We start from the raw sequence: 27,456 nt of genomic DNA on the forward strand, positions 1-27,456 counted from the left end.
GGGAGGGGGAAACGTTGTTGCATGAAACAAGCACACAAAGGACCGGGCTGTGAGACAGAGCAAGCTGCAGAGGGAGAGACATCTCACTGAGAGAGAGAGAGACAGAGACAGACAGACAGACAGACAGGCAGGGAATGAGGTGAGTGCTGGGGACCCTCCAAACCACATACAGTCTAATACTGCCGGGGGGAGGGGGGGGGGGCAGACACCATCACCACTTACAGGGAGTGTCTTATCAAGGCTGTGCAGGATATGGTATAATAATGTCATAATGTCTGTGCAAAAATAATAGTATCTTTCTATCTATCTATATCAATAATATTACATAGCTGATCAGGATATGATATAAATGTACAATATATCTATCATAATGTCTGTGCAAAAATAATAGTATATATCTATATCAATAATATTACATAGCTGATCAGGATATGATATAAATGTACAATATATCTATCATAATGTCTGCAAAAATAATAGTATATATCTATCTATATCAATAATATTACATAGCTGATCAGGATATGATATAAATCTATAATATGATATGGCTGCTCAGGATATGATATAACTATGTAATGAATGGGTGATCAGACTATAGTATACATTTATAATATATGTCCAATCAGAATATGGTGAACATCTGTATATCTATCTATCATATGGATGTACAAGAAAAAGTATATATCTTTAATACCATATAGCTGAGCTGGATATGGTAGCAATATATATCTTCACAGGATTAATATCTATTATATGTCTGTGGAACATAATTGTATATTTATTTAATATCATATGTCTGTGCTATATATCTGTAAATATATCTTTAATATAATGTGGCTGTGCACGCTATGGTATAAATCGATCATATATGGCTGAGCAGGATATGGTATACATCTGTATTATATCATGTGGCTGTGCAAGATAATTTATCTAATTAATATTATATGGTTGTCCAAGGTAATAGTATATATCTATAATATAAGGCAGTGCAAGAGAATGGTATATATCTAAAATATATGAATTCATAGGATATGGTATAAATCTATATAATACCATATGGCTGTCCAAAATAATAATATTAAATGGCTGAGTAGGATATGGTATATCTATAATATTATATGGCTTAGGCGGGCATTAAATAAATCTGTACAGTATCATATAACCGCAGTATATGATATATATCTGTATGTTATCACATGGACTTACAGGTTATTGTATATATCGTCAGTTATCCTATATCTGTGCAAGATGTAGAATATATATATATATATGTATATATATATCTCCTGCACACCCATATGATAACATGTACACACACATAGATGTGGCAGTCATAATTTGCAGATAAGAGATATACAGATAAATCACATGAATTGGAGAGTAATATGGCTTAAGAAATAGAGATGGCCTATGAGATAATTCTGAGAAATGCAATATCCTGTAGGGAAGCATGGTACAGGGCAATACCATATCCTGCAGATGTGTATGGCATATAATATTCTACATACACTATATCACATATAACATGTACTGAAATAACAGCGCTAATCTACAGCTACATCTTTTTTTCACTAACGTGAGAATTTAACGTGAAGGTCAAAGTAGTCGAATTGGAAAAATTCTCCAAGTTAGCTATGCTTTTAGTTTGGCTACTCTGGCCTGGGATTTGAAATTCATGTTGAACGTTCACCTTAGTAAATACCCCATGTATATGTCTAGACCAGGAGTGGCTAACAGGCAGCTCCCCAGCTGTGCCACAACAACCAGAGGTTTTCCATCACTGTCTTAGGTCAGGGCAGGCCAAACGGTACATCCCTAGTTCTTGTGTAAGAAGCAGAGGATCATGGGAGGTGTAGTCCTCCAAAAGCTTGCGGTCTCTTTTGACATTTCCTGGGTTTAGCCGTTTGAATGACTTCCTCTTTATTTCTTTATATGGAACTTTTGTATCTCAATGCCGTGTATCAACAATGTCTATCTGATCAGGGAATTTATCTGATTGCAATAAATATCAATTCTCATGGTTTGTCTTCACCGAGAGCAGGTAGATCAATCAGTGTCCGGGCCTTTCCAAAAAATACCCTCTGGTACCCACATGGGAGAACCTGGAGCGCTAGAAGTGCTGGGAAGGGTATGCTAATATATCATAAAATCCTGGGGGGGTTTATTCTACGCAGTGAATTGAGGTAAGCATACAATAGATCCGCTCTATTTAAGTCAAAATAATTGCGCTGAGGATATTTTCCAAAAGCTTTATATTTTTGCCTGTTCGAGTCATGACAGCCGAAATAAACCCCTAGATAAATTACCCTCTATTTAGTAAATAGACCCAAAGATGCCTCCGTCATAGCCCACTGTTTAGTCAATAAACCTCCAGATCTCCCCAATAAGTGGGGACGGGTATAATAAAATGAATAATACGAGGATGTTCTAAAAAATGCTAGTGCAAGTTACACACTCATCCAACGCCTGAAGCCAGACATCAAGGGAATTTCTAAATCTAGGTCAAGGAGATATATATATATATATATTTTTAAATTAACTTGATTTTGGCCGAAAATTTGCCATTACTTGGAAACTTCTACACAATTCATAGCAAATCAAATAGTCTGATTTTGATCTTTAAACAAATTTGGGTTCATTCTTTGAACAATGAATTTTAGTGGACTGAAAACAGGAATGCTACGTTTACGACAGACAGGCAGATTTTAAAAAAATGTATAAATCTCAAACTCCTTTGCAATCACAAACGGTCTGTAAGCCTCATTGAAAACATTTAGATCGAAGTTACCAAATTCAGTTTTTCTATATATATATATATATATATTTATATTTATTTTTTGTAAATCCTAGAAACGTTTCATCGCTTTTGAAGTAAGCAGTAGCCGGAGGCTGTACGTCCTTTTACAATTGGCTAAATGATGTCATGTCAGTTAATTATTAAAAAAAAGCACAAATAAGCTATCTAAGATTTCACACAGGGGCACTTCAAGGTCAGGAGATTGTAGTGATATTAAATCACTTTCAATTACATCTTAATAAAAACAACTATATATATATATATATATATATATAAATATATTATTTTTTTTATTATTATTTTTTCTGGTTTGACATCAACCACAGGTACAAAACCCACAGCCTTTTATAGCACCATAACCACTAACATATAATATTGAAGTGTTTAGTTTTGAGGCTGCCTTCTACCCCAATTTATTTCTGATTTTGCTATTTTAGAAAAAACAAACAAACGATCAGTTCCCTTCTATCATCCTCACAATTACTGGTTTAGTTCACCAAGACGTGAAACGAAACTCGATTTGCAAAATTTAGACCAATGTAGATGAATCGGAAAAATTCTGCAATTTATATATAGTCACGGAGAACTATTCAATCTCTCGTATTATGACCTTAAATTTGTAATTCACTTTGAATTCTCGCAAGCGAAGATTGCCATGAATTTAAAGTGATTGTCAAATTTAAGGCAATCTTTTTTTCCACGTCAGATATGCTCCCATTTTGAATACTTTGGCTTTAAATTAGAAATTAATTTTGAACACCAGTGAAGATCCCTATTGGGGTGCATAAGTGCGACTCATTTGCAGAGTTGTTCAGGAAATCGCCTTACTAGGTAAAAGACAGAGATGCAGAGACACATCAATACATTGATATACTTTGTAGTTCTGTTTTACAAACACAAAGTGATAGAGACCTACAGACAGACGGAAATCGAAACTAGAAAAATAAGCAGAAGCAGGATTTTTAGGTCGACTTGAAAAACAAACCAAACCAAGATTGTTCACGCAATGTTTGACAGATCTGTATGATTATCCGGTAAATTTCATACCTAGATGGTCGTATGCACATCTATATATAGCAAAAAAGTACGGCCTACAGATTCTGGGTCAGATATTTTTATATATATATATTTTTTTTTTACTTTTTCAATATTTTTTTGATAAATTTTTTAAATTGATGAATATTGGCTTCTTCCTGTCATTGCATTAACTGTGAAGGTTTTAGTGCTCACGGATTGTAAGTTCTGGAGTCTAGTGTAGTGGAGAAGATTTGCTTCTAGTTTGGTCTTATTCTAGCAATCTAACGCTTATTCGCTATAGCGGAAATTGCCGGGAATTCAAAGCGAATTTAAAAATGTAGGTCAAAAGAGCCAATTCTGTTTTCAGTGTGGCAATACTGGCCTTAAATGTAAAATTCTCACTTCATTGAATAACCCTGTCTGTATTCACTAGCATGCGCGGTGAGGTAGGAGGGAGCTGCATAGCTTCGGACACAGATATTCTGCTTTCCTTGTTACCCCACCAGAGGTAACCTCCCCCCACCCAAACCCCATATTTACGCCAGCGCTCTGTGCGTTTTTTCCCCCCAACCTGCTTCTGAGGGCAGCGCGCTGGAAATGCTTGACCCAGTTTGCTCTTATCAGTTGGTTTATTCATGTACACGCACACACAGTATATTAAAGGAATATTCTCCGGGCTACAGCTGAACCAACTGTTTTTATTAAACAAGAAAGATTTTACTTGATTTAAACAAAAACAATAAATAGGCACTCTAATCACTATAACCACTACAGCCCACTAATGATAAAAGGGGTACCGTGGCCCAGTACCCAGATAATGGGGCAAACCGTTTAGCAACAGTCTGCCCTGCTACCTGGGTCCCTGGTGGTCCGGTGATGCGCTTCCATCTTCGACTGAGCCGTGGAAGTTGCAGCCGACTCCATTCGATGTTGCACAGAACTGACACTAGACAGCCGTGACTTTTAGTTCTGGGCTGGCTTGTGACAAAGGTAAAGTTACACTTCCGGCAGCTGAGGGGTTAAATTGTGCATGTGCAGGGTCTCCTAGCGATACACTGCACATACAGACTCCAGGCACCATGACCACTTTAAATCACTGCAGTAGTCATTCCTTGGAGTAATTCTTTAACACCGTTAAAACACTGCTAGGCGTATCTCATTAGCAGTCCTTTATGGGCGCAGCGCAAGTTTCTGGAGGTTTTTATGATTACCGGTATTTGCATAAATTTAGCACCAACATATTCCACAGCGCGGACTTAAATTACTATAAAATGAGGATGTTTGAAAACAAGTAATTTACATGCAGATAACAACAAAAACGAGATGACAGAGGCCGTTGCTCAAAGGAGCTACAGTTTTAATTGTCAGAAGACCATGCAGGTCGGAGAGCAGAGGCAGAATTGGGGGCAAAAGAAGAGAAGTATTCAATAAAAAAAAAAACCCAACAACAACAAAAATCCAATCCTGCATAACTAACTGTAGCCTAGCCTTCACAGTGTACTCAATGTGTGGGCATCTTCAGTGCCCCCCTTACAGTATGTTGCAGACCCCCGTTGCGGTTCTTTCTCTGTTGGGCGCTTGGAGGTGGGGATTCTGGAAACCTCAGTGTGCTGCAAATTATAAGATTATAGAATTCCAATTAGTGGATTAGACAGGTCTTTTATTCCCCACCTCAAAGAGAGATCACATTTCTTCCCTCCAGAGACCTAAGTCGTGTTGTTGTTTTTTTTAGGGTGGTGAATGTAGGTGGTGTATTTGATCCTCTTTAACAATTCGACGCAGGTTTTCTGTTTTGAATTTTTTTTTAAAAAAATTGTTTAGCATAATCAAAGTCTTCATCAAAAATTTCTGTCCTGTTGTCAAAATGAGAACTTTTGTCATCAAGTCATTAAACTATTTAAAATGATGGGCTACGTTATCACGTTTTCCATGTCAGATTGTTAATCGACTTCTCGTTCTGGGCAATTTGACGGCTGACGTTCGTTAGGCAGAGGTCAGCCAACAGTCAACCTACACACAGCACATGTTCTTATAAAAAGGAAATGCTAAGTTATAAAAACGAATCAACATTCTGACTGAGCCTTAGATAACGTCAGAAAGAAAACCCATAAGGCAGTTCATATTTTGCCTTTAAAACAATAAACACGTAGACAGATTTTAGTGAAAAAAAAACCTCATAGCTCTGCTATAATCTATTGGTCTGTTTTAATCGAAGTATTCTCTTTGATCTCATATTTCACGTAGTCAGTAAAAAATATTTCCATTAATATTTGATGTTGAATCACTATTTAGCCTTCTTGTTGTGGTTTAGTCATTGCCATTAGCTGAATTTTCCTATTAATTTGGTTCTGCATGCAGTTCCGATTAGCTTTCTTATTTAAGTAAAAACAGCCCAACAGACTTTAAAGACGCAACTTTTTAGAACTCAGACACACAGACCATAACATGTACAGACAGACACATAGAAACATAGATTGTGACGGCAGATAAGAACCATTCGGCCCATCTAGTCTGCCTAATTTTCTAAATACTTTCATTAGTCCCTGGCCTTATCTTATAGTTAGGATAGCCTTATGCCTATCCCACGCATGATTAAACTCCTTTACTGTGTTACCCTCTACCACTTCAGCTGGAAGGCTATTCCATGCATCCACTACCCTCTCAGTAAAGTAATAATTCCGGATATTATTTTGAAACCTTTGTCCCTCTAATTTAAGACTATGACCTCTTGTTGTGGTAGTTTTTCTTCTTTTAAATATAGTCTCCTCCTTTACTGTGTTGATTCCCAGGATAACGTACATACATTGGGTTTATTTGTTATATTATGAATTTACAGCAAATGAAAGGGGAACTTTGTCAAAAACATCTGAGCTGGAAACATAGGGGTTTAGAGAATATTTACAATTCGGCTATTTTAGTGTAAAATTTGAAATGATCTTTTTCAACTTCCGTCTGTTCACGGTTTAGTAAATAATTCTGTGTGCAGCGAGGCTTACAAACAGGACGCTTATAGCGTGTGCAATGATATGGATGCCAGATTAACAAGAGTCACAGACGCAGCAATATACCGATATATTCTGTAATTCTACTAAATCTGCACTCGTTCAGAAGAAAGCAAGGATGTGTGCATGTGCTCTCCAGATGTACCTTGCTTTAGACATGTGGATTTATCACGTAACCGACTCTCTAACCAGACAGTCCCCTACTCACAGGGATATGGCAAAAAGAATACTCAAAGCGTTCAACTGGTTGCATTGCGTAGAACTGACATGGAATGCTGACTGTACAAGGATAGAATATGGGGCATTGGAATACAAAGACAGACATATATCAGGATTGACAGACACACAAGGACTGATGGGAATGGGATTATAGTGTAAAAGGACAAACAGGCTGGGGTTTGGCAGGTTTAGGGATTGACAGGCATTATGCTTTACAGGCATTCGGACTAACAATCACAATATAAACACCTATATAGACAGGAACAGGGCAGGTTATGGAATAGACAGGTACAAGGACAGGTGATAGGATATACAGGTACCTGGACAGACAGGTGATGGGATAGACAGGTACAGGACAGACCGGTCATGGGACAGACAGGTAGAAGAGAGACAGGTAATGGGATAGACAGGTACAGGGCAGACAGGTGATCGACTAGACAGGTACAGGACAGAGGTGATGGGATAGACAAGTATAGGGCAGGTGATGGGATAGACAGGTACAGGACAGACAGGTGATGGAATGGACAGGTATAGGGCAGGGGATGGGATAGACTGGTACCTGGACAGACAGGGGATGGGATAGACATATACAGGACATACAGGGGATGGGATAGACATATACAGGACATACAGGGGGTGGGATAGACAGACACAGGACATACAGGGGGTGGGATAGACAGGTACAGGGTAGGCAGGTGATGGGATGGACAGACAGGGGGTGGGATAGACAGGAACATGGGCAGAGAGTTATGTAGCTTTAAAATTGTGCTCAATAGATAGGCAGGCTTGGCAAGAGACAGACATGATGCTATATAGACAGACAACCTGGGTTTTCTTATGTATGAACAGATGAACTGATGTGTGGAGAGGTCATTCCTTTGGCTGCCTAAGCTTGATGGGAATAGGTTAAATTTCCATGCTGATTATATATTGTACTATACAAGGCAGGACATGTCACAGGAGCCAGAATTGGGCTATTTAACTCCGATGTCCCATTCCTGCCTACTAAAGCTAATATACATGAGTCTATATATCACTTTAAAATCTGATCGAGTCATTTCCAGGAAGTGCTTTTACTGGATTCCCGTACATCCTGTGTGTGCCCCAGGGGAGGCAAGATGCAAAATAACTGGCACTTCTCTGGTAGGCTGGGGTCTGATCTCATATATAGTTGTGATGTAATTCCAGTAAAATACAAGTTTAGCAGGCTAAGATTGCCACAAGGCATATGTATGTATATGTGTTTGTAGTATCAGTTAGTTAATTACACGTAGCTAAGATACTGTCATCACTGTACTGACCAGGTGCAGGAATGTAAGAACTGGAATTACGCGTCCCTCTCCTTTGTATCAGATGAGCCACGTGGTTAGACCGGATGGATGAGTTTAGACTCTATTCATTAAATAGGTTAAGGGTATGTGTGGGTGTAGTTAATTGTGGGAGGAGCTACAGTGCTATATAAGGAATGTACTCTATGTATTCAGTACTCAGACTTTGCTGTATTTTGGTGACGCTAGTCCCTCTGAGTCCCGATCGGTGATCCAATAAAGAATCTCTTCCTTCCTGAAGAAACCTGTGTCCATCTCTCTGTGCTTGGCTTCCGTCAGTTTCTCCGGTATCATTTGGTGCATTGGCCGGGAAGCTCATCGTTCAACGGTAGCTGAGAGGCAGAGGCGTGAGACGGTCTATCTTTGCCCACGTTCTCTACGGCTGCACCCCTGAACTTCTGCGTGGACCTCCCTTCGTCTCGGCGCCACTGGTCTGTTGTCCAGGAGATCATCGGCCTCTACGTGAGAAGTGCTGGGGTGTCCCCGTCGATGAGTGTGAACTCAGGTTCAGGAACGAGGAGGTAAGACAACTGCTGTTTTAGACGGCAGGACCCGCTAGGGGTATACCGATTGTGCGGTAGGCCCAAAGGGGTTTTTGAATCTGTATCTGCCCCCTCTGTCGGAGGGAAGGAGCGAAGGCGCACCGCTCGATCGAACGCTCTTTAGTCAGACCGTTTGATTTGGTTAGTCAGGCGGGGTCCTGGTGTAAATAGCCCTAGCCGGACACCGGTGTCTTGTCTAGACTAGCGTTCTAGGGTGTATATTACGTTCGCTAGGTCGGAGGGACCGGGAGACTAAGCGGCGCCTGTGTAAATTCGGTTCGCTAGTTCTCATCCTATCTGGGCTAAGTGGGAAGGCGTGTAAATTTGGAACCCACTAGACTTTTGATAGTACGACTAAGAGGCGCCTGTGTAAATTCGGTTCTCTAGCTCGCTATATATGTGGTGATTGGGCAGTGTGGCTAACCAAAACGGGTGTATATAGTTTTAGGTAGTCCATTCAAGGTACTGGCCAATAGTTTAGTTGGGAATTGTAAATGTGTTAACGATTGTTTTAGTAAAGTGTATATCTTGTTAGATAGCGCGAGCTCAGCCGTCTAGCGAGAGTGTTGATAGTGTGTTGCTGTATTATAGTGCACGGTACCATAACCCTGTATATTTACTGACATTGTATAATAAGTACTAATCATTGTCGTCCATTGCATGTTTAACACCATAACCACTAATAATTGTATTGTGACCTTAACTTGTGCTTTGACCTATGCTAACCGTACTGTAACCGCTATTTGTAAAAGACGATGTTACTGGGTGTGTTATAGACGGGTAATTCGTATATAGAGAATTATAGCGTGGGTGACTGTGTAGTTACGCCAAAGGGCATAATATTGATTATATAGTGACTGGTGTAGCAGCTGTGTGTGTACGGGAATTCCCTGAGTGTTTATTGTTATTGTGTACGTTTCACTTGGTAACCGTACCACGTGGTGCTGTTGCCAGAGGAAACGGGTGTGACTGTTGAATAGTACGCGTGTATAGTATTCGTTGTCGACGACGTTCCATTGTTAAGTATGGGTGCGTCGCAGTCAACGATTCCGGATCCCTTAGGATGTATGGTTAAGAATTTTAAAAAGGGATTCAAAGTTTGTGATTTTGGGGTAAAGATGTCTCCTGTACGTTTGGTCACTTTGTGTACTAGGGAGTGGCCTACTTTGGTTGCGGCATGGCCGCCACGTGGCAGTTTGGATCCAACTCTGGTACAGCGCTTACACGTGGCTGTATCGGGTAGGCCTGAACTTTACGGCCAGTTTCCTTATATTGACTGTTGGAGACAGGCCGTAAATGACTCGCCAAAATGGCTCCGGACATGCCACGAGGAACAGTGTCGCCTCATGGTAGCTAGGACTTGTTCGTCCACTAGGGCTGGTGTTAGGCCCATTTTGGACACGCCCCCTGAGTCCGAGATCCCTTTGCCGCCCCCTTACTTTCCGGTAAGAGGAAGTGACGCAAATACAGGAAGTCCTGTAACCCTTCCCTCATTACCCTCATCCACTTCCGCTTCCTCCTCCAGTACAGGATCCACCCCCCCTCGTACTAAATCTCCCCTTCCGGAACCAGAACCCACCCCCATTAGAAACGAATATCCTGATTTGGCGCCACTTCAGACTTCCGGTCAAGCTTCATCTAGCTCGGCCCGAAGTGTTCTATTCACTACCTTTTCCCAAAACCAACCTCCCACATCCCCATACCCTATATCTCCCCGACCGGAACCCATGACTGACGCTTCCCTACGTAGCCCCATCCAAACCCGACAGTTGACTGGTGCCCAACAATTAAAGCACTATCAGATGCCTCTTCGTCTGAATCCCGGGTCAGCTTATATCGATGCCGCAGGTCAAATGGCACACGCTGACCCAGTCTTCGTATATGTCCCATTTACCACAACCGATCTTTTAAACTGGAAGACCCATAATTCCTCGTATACTGAGAAACCACAAGCCATGACTGATCTGTTCACCTCAATAGTACAGACGCATAATCCGACATGGGCTGATTGCCAGCAGTTACTAATGACTTTATTTAACTATGAGGAAAGGACAAGAATAAATCAAGCAGCCATTAAAGCATTAGAGGATAGAGCCCGTGCTTTGAACCAAGCCAATCCAGCAGCATGGGCCGCGACACACTATCCCAACACCGATCCCGATTGGAACGTAAATGGTGCTGATATGGTTCAACTCAGAGCCTATAGAGACGCTATAATTGCTGGCATGAAAGCCGGAGGAAAGAAAGCCATTAACATGTCGAAGACAGTTGAGGTGATCCAGAAAAGCGATGAAGCGCCCAGTGTCTTTTATGACCGATTATTGGAGGCGTACCGCTTGTACACCCCCTTTAATCCGGAAGACGCAGACAATTCCCGAATGGTTAACTCCGCCTTTGTCAGCCAAGCTTACGGAGATATTAAGCGCAAGCTACAAAAGTTAGAAGGGTTTGCAGGTATGTCCATCACCCAACTAATGGAGGTAGCAAATAAGGTCTATATGAACAGGGATACAGAAAGTAAGAAAGAGGAAGAGCGCAAGATGCGTAAAAAGGCTGATATGCTAGCGGTAGCGATCGCAGGCGTAGATAAACGGGGCCCAGATAGAGGCAATAATAGATGGAGTAGGGAGCCTTTGAGTAGGGATCAATGCGCGTATTGCAAGGAAGAAGGGCATTGGAGGAACGAATGTCCGCAAAGAGAGCAGTACGAGAGAGACCAACCCAGGGCAGGCTACGGAAACTTTAGAGGCAGAGCGAGAGGTAGAGGAGGTCCCGGAGGGAGTAATGGTTATAGAGGGAGTAATGGGAACAGAGGAAGTGTTAGGGAAGACAGGTATATTCCAGCAGCGCAAAGGTCTCGCGATAGAGAAGGTAGGGACTTTGTAGGATTGGCTGACACGGTCATGGAGGACTATTGATACCGACCGGGCTCCATCCCCCTTGGTCGAGCGGAGCCTATGGTCGATGTATCAATAGGGGGGAAAAGGAGTGCGTTCATGATCGACACTGGTGCTGAACATTCAGTGGTGACTAATCTAGTTGCTCCTCCATCTGGAAGGACTATTACTGTGATAGGAGCAACTGGAAGAAGTGCTGAAAAACCGGTTCTTAAAAGTCGACTCTGTACATTGGGAGGCCACGTAGTAAAACACCAATTCCTTTATATGCCTGAATGTCCAGTCCAATTGCTGGGACGTGATATGCTATCAAAATTACAAGCGCAGATTACGTTCCTACCAGATGGAACAACATCTTTAAAGTTTAATGGACCTTCAGGTATTATGACTTTATCCGTACCAAAGGAAGAAGAGTGGCGACTTTATACAGTGTTGACTAGCCAAAACCCTAGGAGTGATGAGACATTATTTAACATACCAGGAGTTTGGGCAGAGAACAACCCACCAGGACTGGCCCGCAATATTCCACCAATAAAAATTGAACTGAAACATGGGGTTTATCCAGTGAGCCTAAGACAATATCACATTCCGCAGAAGGCTAAGAAGAACATCCAATCCTATCTGGATAAGTTCATACGGTATGGTATCCTAAAATTCTGTACTTCCCCCTGGAACACCCCATTACTGCCTGTTCAAAAGCCCGGCACAGATGAGTATCGACCTGTGCAGGACTTAAGAGCAGTCAATGATGCGGTTGTTAGCATACATCCAGTTGTACCCAATCCATATAACCTGCTTGCTTTAATTCCGGGCGGGGCTACTTACTTCACAGTCTTAGATCTCAAAGATGCCTTCTTTTGCCTCCGAATTGCCGCAGAAAGCCAATGTATTTTCGCTTTCCAGTGGGAGAACGCTGTAACGGGCTCAAAACGCCAAATGACTTGGACAAGACTGCCCCAAGGGTTTAAAAATTCACCTACCCTATTTGGTTCAGCTCTAAGTCAAGATCTACTGGATTTCGAGTCTATCCCAGGAGAATGTGTATTGTTACAATATGTAGATGACTTGTTGATAGCAGCAGTTACAAAAGAAAAATGTCAGCAAGCAACGCACGATCTACTACACATTCTCTGGAAGGCAGGATACAAGGTGTCCAGGAAGAAGGCTCAGTTGTGTTTGCCAACTGTCAAGTATCTGGGATTCCATATCTCTGAAGGTCAAAGAATTATGGGGCCAGAGAGAAAAGAAGCTGTCTGCCAAATACCAATACCCAAGAATAGAAGACAAGTGCGAGAATTCTTGGGGGCAGCAGGCTTCTGTAGGATATGGATTCCCAGCTATGCGATACTAGCAAAACCTCTGTACGCAGCTATCAAAGGTACAGAGCACGACCCCTTCTTATGGACCCAAGAACAGCAAACGGCATTTGAAGATGTGAAGAAGGCTTTGATGAGTGCCCCAGCATTAGGTCTACCTGATCACACACGACCATTCTACTTATATGTACACGAGCAAAGAAGAATGGCTGTGGGAGTATTGACACAGTACTTGGGATCATGGCAAAGACCTGTTGCCTACATGTCTAAGCAACTGGATGCAGTGGCCAGCGGACTTCCACCTTGTCTAAGAGCCGTAGCTGCAGCCGCCCTGCTAGTAGCTGAAGCCGATAAACTCACTCTGGGTCAAGAACTTTATGTACGAGTCCCACATGCAGTACAGACGTTGTTGGATTACAAAGGAAATCATTGGTTTAGTAACAGCCGTATGACCAAGTATCAAGCAATGTTGTGTGAAAACCCAAGAGTGCATTTAGAGACTGTAAACACCTTAAATCCAGCTACCCTTTTGCCGCAACCTACTGAAAGTCAACATGATTGTTTGGAAGTAATGGATGAAGTATTTTCAAGTAGACCAGATCTTCGTGATTTTCCCATCCAGAACCCCGATGTTCAATATTACACCGACGGCAGTAGTTATGTGAAAGAAGGGATCCGCTATGCAGGATATGCAGTAACAACAATAGACAAGGTGATAGAAGCTCGGCCACTGGCGAAAGGAACATCAGCACAAAAGGCAGAATTAATAGCACTAACACGAGCGTTACAATTGGCTGAAGGTTTAAGAGTGAATATCTATACGGACTCTAAGTACGCGTTTTTAACCACTCATGCCCACGGAGCTTTGTATAAAGAAAGAGGACTACTGAATTCAGAAGGCAAAGAAATCAAGTACGCAGCTGAAATCCTACAACTATTGGAAGCAGTGTGGGAGCCGAAAGAAGTCGGTATCATACATTGTCGAGCGCATCTGAGAGGAGATGGTGATGTAACCAAGGGAAATCGGATGGCAGATAGTGCAGCTAAGCGTGCTGCTGAATCAGGAAGACAGGAGTATGTAGGGCATATAGCTGCTCTTATACCAACTCCACTGTCCCAATGGACTCCAGTTTATACAGCTCAAGAAGAGGAGTGGTTAAAGACTGAACCGGGAAAGTATTTGGAGAACAAGTGGTATCAGCTAGAAGATGGAAGAATAGTTATACCAGCATCACTAGCAGTAGAAATTGTCCAGAACTATCATAATGGGACATATTCTGGGAGAGACAGTACAGAAGAATCTCTCAGGAAACATTTCTACATACCAAGATTGTCCAACTTGACTCAGGCCATTGTACGCAGATGTGTAACGTGTGCTAAGAATAATGCAAGACAAGGACCAGTAAAGCCACCAGGAGTCCAGTTTATGGGGGGACTCCCCATGTCCGATCTACAAATAGACTTTACAGTGATGCCTAAATCGGGTGGACATCGTTACCTGTTGGTAATTGTGTGCACCTATTCAGGTTGGGTAGAAGCATGTCCTACTCGTACAGAGAAAGCAGGAGAAGTTGTAAGATTCCTGCTACGAGAAATAATACCCCGATATGGACTACCCTGTTCTATAGGATCGGACAATGGTCCAGCTTTTGTTCATCAGTGCCTACAACAACTGACTCATATGCTTGGTATAAAGTGGAGGCTTCATACTGCATATAGACCCCAGAGTTCTGGTAAGGTAGAGAGAATGAATAGAACTATAAAGAACCAGTTGGCTAAAATGTGTCAGGAAACCCAACTTAAGTGGAACGTTCTCTTACCCATAGCTTTATTGCGAATCCGCAGTACCCCTACCAGAAGGATGGGCCTCTCTCCTTTTGAAATCATGTATGGGCGACCACCTCCCGTACTTGGTAACTTAAGGGGGGACTTGAGTCAGTTGGGAGAAGGAATTACCCGGCAGCAGGTTGTAGAGTTGGGTAAGACTATGGAGGAGGTACAGAAATGGGTACAAGATAGATTACCGGTGAATATTTATCCCCCTGTTCATAGTTATCATCCAGGAGATCAAGTGTGGATTAAAGAGTGGAATAATGTACCGTTAGGGCCCAAGTGGAGAGGTCCTTATGTTGTTCTTTTGTCTACCCCTACAGCAATAAAAGTAGCAGAAGTGACTCCGTGGATACATCACTCCAGGGTTAAACCAGCAGCAGTCGATTCTTGGCAAGTTACAGCAGATCCAGAGAATCCCTGCAAGATCCGGTTAAAACGCACTACTCAGTCGGAGTAACGAGGAATTATTGTGGATTACAAATCTTATTGTTACAGGTGTGAGTGAGAAGGCCATAATAAAGCCTGTCCGCTTACCATCACATAGTGTATAAGCCAGGAAAGTCTCGAAGGGACACCTGTGAAGACGAGCAGAACTCCATTCCCTGCAGCCCTCACATCCTGGAAGCTGAGGTTCCATCGCACGGACGAAGACTGAGGATGACGGCGAAAGATGTGCTTTTGATTGTGTTTATTTACATGTGTTTTTATATTCAGGAAGGTAGAGGTACCGACATTCCTAGCTGTGAGGTATGCATTAAGACTACGAGAACAGGTAACCTGAGGTATATGCAAACCAAGGTTAAGTGATGCCTCAAGTAATTGTGAAATATCAGAGGCATCAAAGGGGGGAATGTGATGTAATTCCAGTAAAATACAAGTTTAGCAGGCTAAGATTGCCACAAGGCATATGTATGTATATGTGTTTGTAGTATCAGTTAGTTAATTACACGTAGCTAAGATACTGTCATCACTGTACTGACCAGGTGCAGGAATGTAAGAACTGGAATTACGCGTCCCTCTCCTTTGTATCAGATGAGCCACGTGGTTAGACCGGATGGATGAGTTTAGACTCTATTCATTAAATAGGTTAAGGGTATGTGTGGGTGTAGTTAATTGTGGGAGGAGCTACAGTGCTATATAAGGAATGTACTCTATGTATTCAGTACTCAGACTTTGCTGTATTTTGGTGACGCTAGTCCCTCTGAGTCCCGATCGGTGATCCAATAAAGAATCTCTTCCTTCCTGAAGAAACCTGTGTCCATCTCTCTGTGCTTGGCTTCCGTCAGTTTCTCCGGTATCATAGTCACACGCTGTAACCCAAACATTAAGAGGCTGCGGGGTCTCTAGCAGTAAGGGGGGGGTCTGATCTTATAGTCACATGCTGTAACCCTGTCATTGCTGGGTGAGGGTCTCTAGCAGTAAATAAGGGGGGGTCTGATTTCATGTAGTCACAAGCTGTAACCCTGTAATTGATGGATAATGTGCTACGGCTCTAGCAGTCAGTAAGGGAGTCTGATCTTATAGTCACATGCTGTAACCCTGTCATTGGTGAGAGAGGGGCTGTGGGGGTCGCTAGCAGTAAATAAGGGGGGGTCTGATTTCATGTAGTCACAAGCTGTAACCCTGTCATTGATGGATAATGTGCTACGGCTCTAGCAGTCAGTAAGGGGGTCTGATCTTATCACATGCTGTAAGCCTGGCATTGCTGAGAGAGAGGCTGTGAGGGTCTCTAGCGGTCAGTAAGGGGGTCTGATCTTATTATCACATGCTGTAACCTTGTCATTGCTGGGAGAGGGGCTGCGGGGGTCTGTAGCTAGTCAGTAAGGGGGTCTGATCTTATAATCACATGCTGTAACCCTGGCATTGCTGAGAGAGGGGCTGTGAGGGTCTCTAGCGGTCAGTATTTTCTAGTATATTTTCTATGTGAAGGGCTTCAGTAGTTTATAGCAGTACGCCCCTCTCTTTGCTCACTTTACCCTCACACTTCCTATATCTCACAAACAGCTTTCTCAATGTCCCCTCTCGCCTTGCTATATGTCACCTCCCCTGTTCCCAGTTCTGGTTCCTATCTGATGTTGGTTTTCTTTTATTTCTGTAATAACAGGTGCTGGGTGATAGGCTCGTACAGCACTTCTATGAATATCTTCTTCGTCATCACAAGTTATTTTCATCTAATTATCGGGCAGAGAACAAGCATGAACCGTTTACTGTGCATCATAGTGGAAGGGCTGAGTACAGGGAATCTTATCACTAAAACAGAGATAGTATAGACAAAAACTACATGTATTATAGAAATTGATGTGTTTATAGAAAGGGTAGTGGAATGATAGATAGTGTGTGTTATTTAAAGGGGGTTGTGGAATGACGGATAGCTGTGTGTTTCATAGAGAGGGTAACGGAATGACAGATCGCTGTGTGTTTTATAGAGAGGGTAGCAGAATGACAGCTGTGTGTTTTATAGAGAGGGTAGAGGACTGACAGATAGCTGTGTGTTTATAGAGAGAGTAACAGAATGACAGATAGCTGTGTGTTTATAGAGAGGGTAGCAGAATGACAGATAGCTGTGTGTTTATAGAGAGAGTAACAGAATGACAGATAGCTGTGTGTTTATCGAGAGGGTAACAGAATGACAGATAGCTGTGTGTTTTATAGAGAGAGTAACAGAATGACAGATAGCTGTGTGTTTATAGAAAGGGTAGCTGGATGACAGATAGCTGTGTGTTTTACAGAGAGGGTAGCAGAATGACAGATAGCTGTGTGTTTATAGAGAGGGTAGCGGAATGACAGATAGCTATGTGTTTATAGAGAGGGTAGCGGAATGACAGATAGCTGTGTGTTTTGCAGAGAGGGTAGCGGAATGACAGATAACTGTGTGTTTATAGAGAGGGTAGCTGGATGACAGATAGCTGTGTGTTTTACAGAGAGGGTAGCTAGATGACAGATAGCTGTGTGTTTTACAGAGAGGGTAGCTAGATGACAGTAGCTGTGTGTTTTACAGAGAGGGTAGCTAGATGACAGTAGCTGTGTGTTTTACAGAGAGGGTAGCTAGATGACAGATAGCTGTGTGTTTTGCAGAGAGGGTAGCGGAATGTCAGATAGCTGTGTGTTTATAGAGAGAGTAACAGAATTACAGATAGCTGTGTGTTTATAGAAAGGGTAGCTGGATGACAGATAACTGTGTGTTTTGCAGAGAGGGTAGCGGAATGACAGCTGTGTGTTTATAGAGAGGGTAGAGGAATGACAGATAGCTGTGTGTTTTACAGAGAGGGTAGCTGGATGACAGATAGCTGTGTGTTTTATAGAGAGGGTAGAGGAATGACAGATAGCTGTGTGTTTATAGAGAGGGTAACAGAATGACAGATAGCTGTGTGTTTATAGAAAGGGTAGCTGGATGACAGATAGCTGTGTGTTTTACAGAGCGGGTAGCTGGATGACAGATAGCTGTGTGTTTTGCAGAGCAGATATTATGCATAGCAATCAGACTTATTTTTCTCGATGAGCTGTAATACTATGATAAAAATAGGGAGAAGACAACAATAATGGCTGGCCGAGGATAAAGGGAGTAGCAGTCTATAGTATTTGGACTGCCACATTGCCTTATCCATTGATGGCTGGCTGCGTTATGGATGTTGTACCATTCTCCTGCAATTTGAAAGCCAAAGACTACAATTTGTGCCATCTCACCGTGGCTGTGCTTTGTGGGAGTTGTAATCCTTAGCAGCCATAGGGTTTGTCATCCAGATGAAAAAGTATAATTGGTCCTGTGCAATCTATACACGAATATTATTTTTCATAATGTTAATTACTTAGCCTGTCAGTGTGCAGATGGAGACTCGTGTCACAGGAGATAACACCGTTAATTAAGCTGACATACCCCTTAATTAAGCTTGTCTTTCTAATTGGCCCTGAAATGCTAGCTTTATTGTCAGCCTGCAGACACAGACGGGGTGAGTGCTGAGAGTGCTTTGATGGATCTGTAAAAGATGGGGTGTTTTGACAGGAAATAACAAAAGCCACAGGGTGAACGGATATGACACAGGTTTCTGAAACACGTTATATTAACCCCTCTGTACCCTTGCTGCCACTCCGCACCCGGCAGATCTAAAACCACAAACTGTTCTGACTCCTAGTCCCCTGGGTTATCAGGAATGTCTCTGAGCACGGGTCGCTCTTTTTAAATGGCTGACACTGCTTGATCCATATAAGAAGAGATCTCACAACTGCACAGAAAGTGATCATTTGGGTGACAACTACCATCATCTTAAGCCAGGAATTGAATGCCAATTGTGGTGACATAAATCTGCATCGTAGACAGAGAAAAGTGAATTGTTACTAAAGAAGTAGAGTGGGCTTCTGTGTTAAAATTTATTGTGACAAAATTTTAAATAAAGCTTTCTTAAAAAGAACACCCCACTCCCCAAATAAAAATAAGTTACAATCACTGTTTCGTAGATATACCCCAAATGAAAACATGCACGCATTTAATCATACAATTTTTGATTGGGAGTATATCTTAAAACAGCTTGAAAAGTTGTCTCCAGCATTTGAAAGCCTTCCCCTTCTAACCCCGCCCAGACTTTCTGTTGCTGTCCAATCACAGACTTCCCAATAAAGCTCAGTGAGAAGTCTTTGCAAGGCAGGTGCTCTGGGCAATTGTCTACCTCTTGAACTTTGCAAACCAGGAAGTAGCATGACCTGTTATCTGCTCTATAGCCAGGAGGTGTAACCAGGTTAATTTACAAAAGTGCCAATTTCTGTTGATATCTGTAAAAATGATAAGAGGATACACTCTTAACACATAAAGCATGTAAGCAAGCTAAAGTGCTTTAAAGGTCCAGAGTGCCCGTTTAGTAATTTTATCTTGATTTTATTTGCATATGGAAAATATTCATAAGTCTCTGTGTATTGGGAGTTGGTATGGGAAAAAATAGCATTTTTCACTTCTCTGTTACATTTTATTTTTGCTAAGTAAAATCAACTTAAACAAGCCATATCTTTCTCACCCTTTGTGTCCTTAGATGAGAATTTGCTAAACCTTAAGAGCCCAGGTACAGATACCGAAAAATGTTCCAAGCTAAAATCCCCAGCGCAGCCGCAGGCCATGTAAGTATATCTTATACCATACAATTACCTGCTTAGTATGAAACCTCAGCCCTGTAAGTACCATTGGTACAGATGCCAACGATTCTGCCCATGAAGTGTTAATCTCCGTCGGAGAGATTCTGTTTTTATCCTGCCATGGAAATGCAAGTAAAAAGAACATTCTAGGTTTCTCCCAAAAAAAACCAATGATATTTGTTTCGTAATTAATCAAATAGAGTCATTAAAAAGTTGCAGAAAGCTATTAAACGTACCTGAAGTCCAGGGCCAAGTCAGTCTCCTCCCTGCAGCCTGATCCACCCACAGTGAGATCATGGATCTGTTGTCCAATCAAATGCTTCTCGTAAAGGGGCATTTCAGACTTACGGCCCATGTGATGCATGAGGAACCACCAATCCAATGCTTCTCTATGAGAAGACTAAGCTGTGAAGATCTAAAAAGAATTGAAGATTTTGAGGAAAAAGGGCCTGTGCTGACTATATATTTCTGATCGGAAGTACAAAAGTGATTTTGAACAAAATGTAAACATTGTAGTTTCAGTGAAACAGCCATATTTTACATTATTTGAGAAAAGGTGCAGTATCAATACAGTAACATGAAGTAGTTTGGGTGCTTAGGATGTCCCTTTAACCCCTTAAGGACACATGACATGTGTGACATGTCATGATTCCCTTTTATTCCAGAAGTTTGGTCCTTAAGGGGTTAAATCCATGGTTAATACTCAATAACTAATTAACCAACATAACTGCTACAGCTCTATGTTGTGGTTATGCTGCCTATAGTCCCCGAGTGCTGTCCATGGGTTTTAAGACACGCACAGCCTGTCTCTTTTCAACCAACTCGATGATGCGACATTTACACTTCCTCATTATCTATCGATTCTATTCGACATGGATGGCAAATATTGGCGGAGAATGCTGCCGCAATATCACTCAAATAACTTAATTTGCTTAATTTGGTTGAAATAAGCAAAATACACCTCCAATTGTAATTTGCCTACAGCTGACATAAAGCATAAGAACAAATCGCTCATCTAGGAGGTGATAAACGGGTAACTCATCTGTGTAACACGCTCCCTGCTTATGTAAGGGAGTAATATCCTCTTTTAACAGTTGCATAGAAGTCGCTGTGCTAATTCTACCTTACCCAATCACTTCCACTTTCTGTACTCGTAGTGTCACAAAGTATTACCAACACTGCTTCCTATTAACTCTTTGTGAACCAATTTAGTTCATATATCACGCACAGCAACACAGGCTGATGGACAAGACCCTAATAAATAGCGTAATAATGAATGGTAAAACAACATAAACACGATGCACCAGAATGCTAAAATAGAAAAGATGGTACATAGTAAGGTTTTCTAGGTTACAGTGTTACTTAACATTTAATTTTACTTCCCATTTAGATAGACGTAGCTTAGAATGTGCAAACCCAACATTTTCTGCCCAGTGCCTCTTTTGCAAGATCCAACCCCAGCTGTTACAGTCGATTACTATATCATTATGTAATTTTATCTGAAATATTTTATCCGTTATTTAACTAATAGTGTGCCAGCACTGCACACTCAATGAGTGAATGGAATATTTGGGAAACGCTACCTTTACAGGCCCCCTTACCCCCACTGACAAGAGACTAGGCTTCTAAGAATTCATTTTAGTGTCTAATCTGAGAGGAAGGAGATGCGTGAAAGGCTGCATTGTGTATCCTATCTAACCAAGCTTCCCCTGCCATTTCTTTGTGAATTAGGATTCGGGTTGCAGCCCTGCAGGAAGTGTGGTTCAAAGGTCAAAGGTTAGTATGTATTCGCTGCTACCCCATGCTTCCCCTTCTCTCCGTCTGTTTGACCTGCAAGCAGCGTTAAACTTTGGTTTTTCTATCCGCAGTCTTTTAGTGTGAAACCCCCTGTTAGAGAACTCTGCTCTTCCTGCCAGAAGACAGTCTACCCCATGGAGAGACTGGTGGCCGACAAACATATATTTCACAATAGCTGCTTCTGCTGCAAGCACTGCAGTACCAAACTGAGGTAAGTCCCCAAAGATAATCACGAGTTCTCAGTAAAAAGGATATCCGGAAAAGTGTGAATTGTCTGGAATTTAAAGTAAATTTTCAAAGTTTAGACTAGAGTAGACGAATTGGAAAAACTCTCCAAGTCATCTGTTTCCAGTTCGGCTATTTTGGTCTGAAATGTGAAATGAATTAATAATTAACACTTATTGAACAACCCTGTATGTGTGTAGTGGCCGGTACCGGTGCTCAGGGAGGTAGGTGAATGCGGTAAGTACCATTCTGGCTGTCGGTACTTGGGACGTAGGTTGAATGGGTTTAAACGAATGATTCCAAGTAATCTGTGTCTGTAATACATACAGGATAAGTCACTAAAACATGCATTGTTGGGCATTCAAAGTGAATTTAAGGCCAAAATTACCCAAACCGAAAACAAAGCTGACTTTGAGAGATCGGCTATTTTGGCCTACAATTTGAAATCCTGATAGGTCTCACTTTAGTATATAACACTGATAGGTCTTATCAGTCATAGTGTTTGAGAAGTCAGCTTTTTTTTTTAATTAGTTTTTTTTAAAAAAGGAAGTCTTGAAGACAAACAAACAAAAAACAAAAAAAAAGAGAAATAAAAAAAACAATTACTATGTGAACATCGAAGTTCTCCTTTTATGGAAATATGACCTGGTGAGAATGTTGTGTGCATGCGGACGCTGGGTGTCTGGCTCTATGCCAAGACTGTGTGGCAGCGCATGCTCATATGGCTGGTAGGTAGCCTTTTATTGGAACACCTACAACTCCCACGATGCTTTGCATGCCTTTAGAATGACAAAGCATTGTGGAATCTGTAGTTTTAGAACGTCTGGGGATCTACCAGGACAGCCCTGACATATACGAATCAATGGGCATCGCATGAAAGGTGCTGCCTTGCAGTATTTTCATCGTGCAGGCTGTAAATGGTCAATTTTAGAGGAATCCTGAATCATACAAATTGTAAAAGCATGCGCTGCCCAACACGAAGGGGTGATGTCTGGGAAACATCCTACATATTGCTGGGTTTACCATGTTTTTCCAGTGTTGCGCAGTACATGCTTTTGCAAGATGGTTTTTAAAACTACAGATTCCATGAGGCTTTGTCATTCTGAAGGCATGCAAAGCATCATGGGAGTTTTAGTTCTACAACATCTGGGGATCTACCTATTGGGCACCCTTGGTCTAAGTAATGTATGTCCAGGAAAAAGTGTTGGATCTGGCAAACCCAAGTCATATCAAACGGAATCTAGACATTTGCTGGCGTGCACATTATTTAAATTCCATTTCTGTCTGTTTTACAGCAGAGATAAGAGTGTGAAATAGTGTGTACATTATCTGTTAATTGAAGCTGAACGTTGTTGGCTGTGATATGATAGGTGGGTGCATCCTCATGCATCTTGCAGAGTTTTTCATTGCAAACGCAGTGTACGACCCGCGAGCCCTTATTCCTATAGTAAAGGTTTTAGCCATTCTATTTTGTAGGCACTGCGGCAAAATAAATACTTGTTACGTTTAAAGGAATTCTCCAAACCCCTAAACCTCTCCAGGGTGCTGAAGTGCTTTAGGGGTTAACAGTGTCCACCCGTTCACACTTTTTATAAAAGTGCCGATTGCACGAGAAGCTGGCACTTCCTGATTCTTCTTCCGGACTGCTTTATGCCCTTGAAACAAAGTGGAAGGCGATGCTTTTTATAGCGAATCACTGAGTTGAGAATCATTGCTGGCGCAACATTGGATTCCTAGTGAGGCAAAGCACAGCTACAGTGAAGAACCTTATTACTGCTGGATTAAAAGTGACGCTATAGTCACCAAAACAACTTGGGCTTAAGGAAGCAGTTTTAGTGTATAAAGATCGTGCCTCTCAGGTTTCACTGCTCAATTCACTGCCATTTAGGAGTTAAATCACTTTGTTTCTGTTTATGCTGCCTTAGCCACACGTCCCCTGGCTATGATTGACAGAGCCTGCATGAAAAAAAAAAACTGGTTTCACTTTCAAACAGATGTAATTTACCTTAAATAATTGTATCTCAATCTCTAAATTGAACTTTAATCACATACAGGAGGCTCTTGCAGGGTCTAGCAAGCTATTAACATAGCAGGGGATAAGAAAATCTTAATTAAACAGAACTTGCAATAAAGAAAGCCTAAATAGGGCTCTCTTTACAGGAAGTGTTTATGGAAGGCTGTGCAAGTCACATGCAGGGAGGTGTGACTAGGGTTCATAAACAAAGGGATTTAACTCCTAAATGGCAGAGAATTGAGCAGTGAGGCTGCAGGGGCATGTTCTATACACCAAAACTGCTTATTTAAGCTAAAGCTGTTTTGGTGACTAGTGTCCCTTTAAGTTAACTCCCTTCTTTTTTCATTTTACAGGCAACGTGTTCTAATTAGTATATTAATAAAATACTTTTTTGTTAGAACGGTAGTGCTCCTCTGAATGATAGACTGTAATTTCACTTTACAAATAAATACTGTTTGGTGGCTACCAATTCTAGATTGAAACTAACCCTTTGAGTGCTGGTGGTATGCCCAAAACAATGCTTTACATACGGTACATACTGCAAACTGCCCCTATCCTCACACCATCTATCTTTGTATTTCACAGCCTGGGCAGCTACGCAGCCCTCCACGGAGAATTTTACTGCAAACCTCACTTCCAGCAACTCTTCAAGAGCAAAGGGAACTATGATGAAGGTTTTGGACGTCGACCTCACAAAGACCTCTGGACCCATAAAGAGCAAGACGCCTCGGGAGACAAAGCTCTCTGAGAGGCTACGCAATATTTAACACCCAGGGTTTTGCCCTTCACCCAAAATGCACCTTGGGTGGGGTCACTGTGCCTCAGCTGAGTGCATATTTTGATGCAGATGAAGGCACTTTCTATAGGATGTAGCTTGGTGTAGTTACCCTCTTCCCCGCTGGAGGGGGGCATCTCACAAGATCACTTTTAAATGACTAAAAAAATATCACATTCCGCCCTGAATTCCTTAATAGGACGAAGACTATGTAGGGATCAGGCAATGCTGTGTATAGATCTTTTTAAGTATCCCAATTCAAGGGTACAGTTGCTTCATTTTTTTTTATTTTTTTTGTGGGGCTAGGTGATCCCTTGTTAAAGACATGAGAGTTATAAGGGAACCTGGTTGTTCATAGCGTCACTTGCCATAAATACAGGGACAGGCTTAAAACAAAGCGATCAGGGATCATCGAACTCCCATCAACTTTTTCATATATATATATATATATATATATATATATATATATATATATATATATATATATATGTGTGTGCAGATTTGAGGAGGGGCTGGTGGGAGAGTTGCACAGTGGTATAACAGCATGGTAGATCATTAGATTCACCCTTACAGGGACCGTATCCCACGCTCACCATGTGGAAGACAAACAGAAATGTTAATCATTTCAAACTTAAAGGGGCAGGAGGGATTGTATTCTTGTGACATCCTGACTTTGCCAAAAGTAAAACGATTTACAGTACTTACAGTGGACATATATGTCCTAATCACTTTTACTGTAATAGTTTAAAAAACGGCTGGATGGACAGATTTTCATCATACAAGCCTGAATCTCAAACTCAGTACTTCCATTACGTCCATCTTCCTCGTGCCCGCCCCCCCACCCAGCCTAATCCAAAAATGACCTTACTATTACAACTCTGCTTATGAGAGAATGGAACTACATGTTATGATGCGGTCATAGCCATAGGGAGGCTATAGGACATATCAGTCGTGAGTTACTTTTTATAAGCTGCAGGTTCGTTTACAGACTGTTTTAACTGCGTTAATACTTTCCATGAGGTCTGATTGTAAAATAAACACATCTCGAGGATCCACTGTACCCAGTTTTGTGCCTTTGTCCTGATGTAATCAGAATCAGTGTCTGGGTTTCCACCCGGCCCTTCCCAGAATTAAAGCTAAATTAATCGATTTCAACCAAAATCTCGCATTGTGATTGCCACTGCCAGCTAACGGCTTACTGAAGAAAAAAAATAAAAATATAGATTTTAAAAAATTGCAACATAAAGGCAGGTCTGCTGCAGATCATTACACCCCATTAATTAAAGGGGCATATATTTGTTGTTGGAATTATATATAGGTTTCCTATCGAAAACATTCTTACTTTTTTTTTTAAATGTACAGCTTTAAGTAGTCCGTTTAAAACCCACCGTTCTGTTCCATCTAGGTTGTCGATTTTGTATAAAACATTATTTTAGAGCAGTATTTTTCAACATGTTACACTTTGATCTCCCCCCATCACATTTTAAGAAATCTATTTGTAGTAATGCTTTACTGTGCAAAAAAAACAAAAAAAAAATGTAGAATAAAAAAAAACTGCATTGTGATCAATGAGCATGGGGAGTTAAATTACGTGAAATTGTTTAATGAAAAAGACGAAGAAAATTTTTTAAAAAAAAACTTCTTTGGCAGTGTGTTTTGTCCACTGTTATCACAAAGTTGCTAGTCCGTCCGATGCATACAGGTACCGGACAAATACAATTACAAATACTCTATATTTTGCCACAGTATAGAGAGAAATTTTAGATTTGAATGCATGATACAGCTAACAGCACATGTAATAGGGGAACACTGACCCCTAGTGTTGCATGGAGTAACTGAAGCACACAATCTATAATCACAGGGGTGGCCTGCTGACAGCGGTCACTGGCTGTCATAAACCTCAGGTTTAGCATTTGTTTCTCAGCAGATCTAAAAGTAAAAAACGGTTTTACTTACTGTACATCGTTGTTTGCCTTTCTCTGCCTTATGCAGCTCCTTGCACCTAACTGGCTCCGTGCCTTAGATGTATATTAGTGGGGCTGTCTCGTCCAAGGCATTAACTCTTTTTTTCTGTGCTAGCAAGAGGTGACTGTTCAGTGATACAGGGTAAATTACATTAAAGAATTTGCTGTTTTGATCTAAGCCTTGTGTCTTTATTACTGTGTATTAAGAAGAAGTGAGAGGGATGTGTCCCGGTGTCTGTGTATTAGGAGGAGGTGGGAGGGATGTGTCCCGGTGTCTGTGTATTAGGAGGAGGTGAGAGGGATGTGTCCTGGTGTGTCTGTATTAGGAGGAGGTGAGAGGGATGTGTCCCGGTGTCTGTGTATTAGGAGGAGGTGGGAGGGATGTGTCCCGGTGTCTGTGTATTAGGAGGGGGCGAGAGGGATGTGTCCCGGTGTCTGTGTATTAGGAGGGGGCGAGAGGGATGTGTCCCGGTGTCTGTGTATTAGGAGGAGGTGAGAGGGATGTGTCCCGGTGTGTCTGTATTAGGAGGAGGTGAGAGGGATGTGTCCCGGTGTCTGTGTATTAAGAGGAGGTGAGAGGGATGTGTCCCGGTGTCTGTGTATTCGGAG

General features: G+C 41.7%; 1 protein-coding gene across 2 annotated transcripts; it reads left to right on the top strand.

The window, feature by feature from the left end:
- Positions 1 to 27,025, top strand: LIMD2 (LIM domain containing 2). 2 transcript variants are annotated; one of them, XM_063459416.1, is made up of 5 exons: positions 1 to 139; positions 19,973 to 20,057; positions 21,804 to 21,848; positions 21,941 to 22,080; positions 24,694 to 27,025. In XM_063459416.1, the coding sequence occupies exons 2-5, from the start codon at positions 20,019 to 20,021 to the stop codon at positions 24,854 to 24,856; spliced, it is 387 nt and encodes a 128-aa protein (XP_063315486.1). In that variant the 5' UTR covers positions 1 to 139; positions 19,973 to 20,018; the 3' UTR covers positions 24,857 to 27,025. The 2 variants fall into 2 exon arrangements, with proteins under 2 accessions (XP_063315486.1, XP_063315487.1); XM_063459417.1 differs by lacking the exon at positions 1 to 139 and adding an exon at positions 8,162 to 8,181.
- The last annotated feature ends 431 nt before the right edge of the window (positions 27,026 to 27,456 follow it).

This window comes from Pelobates fuscus, chromosome 6, assembly GCF_036172605.1.
Source record: "Pelobates fuscus isolate aPelFus1 chromosome 6, aPelFus1.pri, whole genome shotgun sequence".
NCBI lineage: Eukaryota > Metazoa > Chordata > Amphibia > Anura > Pelobatidae > Pelobates > Pelobates fuscus.

Bases quoted from the DNA above. Each gene is read 5' to 3' on its own strand.
- LIMD2 (XM_063459416.1), top strand. From the start codon at position 20,019: ATGTTCCAAGCTAAAATCCCCAGCGCAGCCGCAGGCCAT. The intron at 20,058-21,803 runs GTAAGTATATCT...TTTGTGAATTAG, and splicing joins CCAGCGCAGCCGCAGGCCAT to GATTCGGGTTGCAGCCCTGC. The intron at 22,081-24,693 runs GTAAGTCCCCAA...TGTATTTCACAG, and splicing joins CACTGCAGTACCAAACTGAG to CCTGGGCAGCTACGCAGCCC.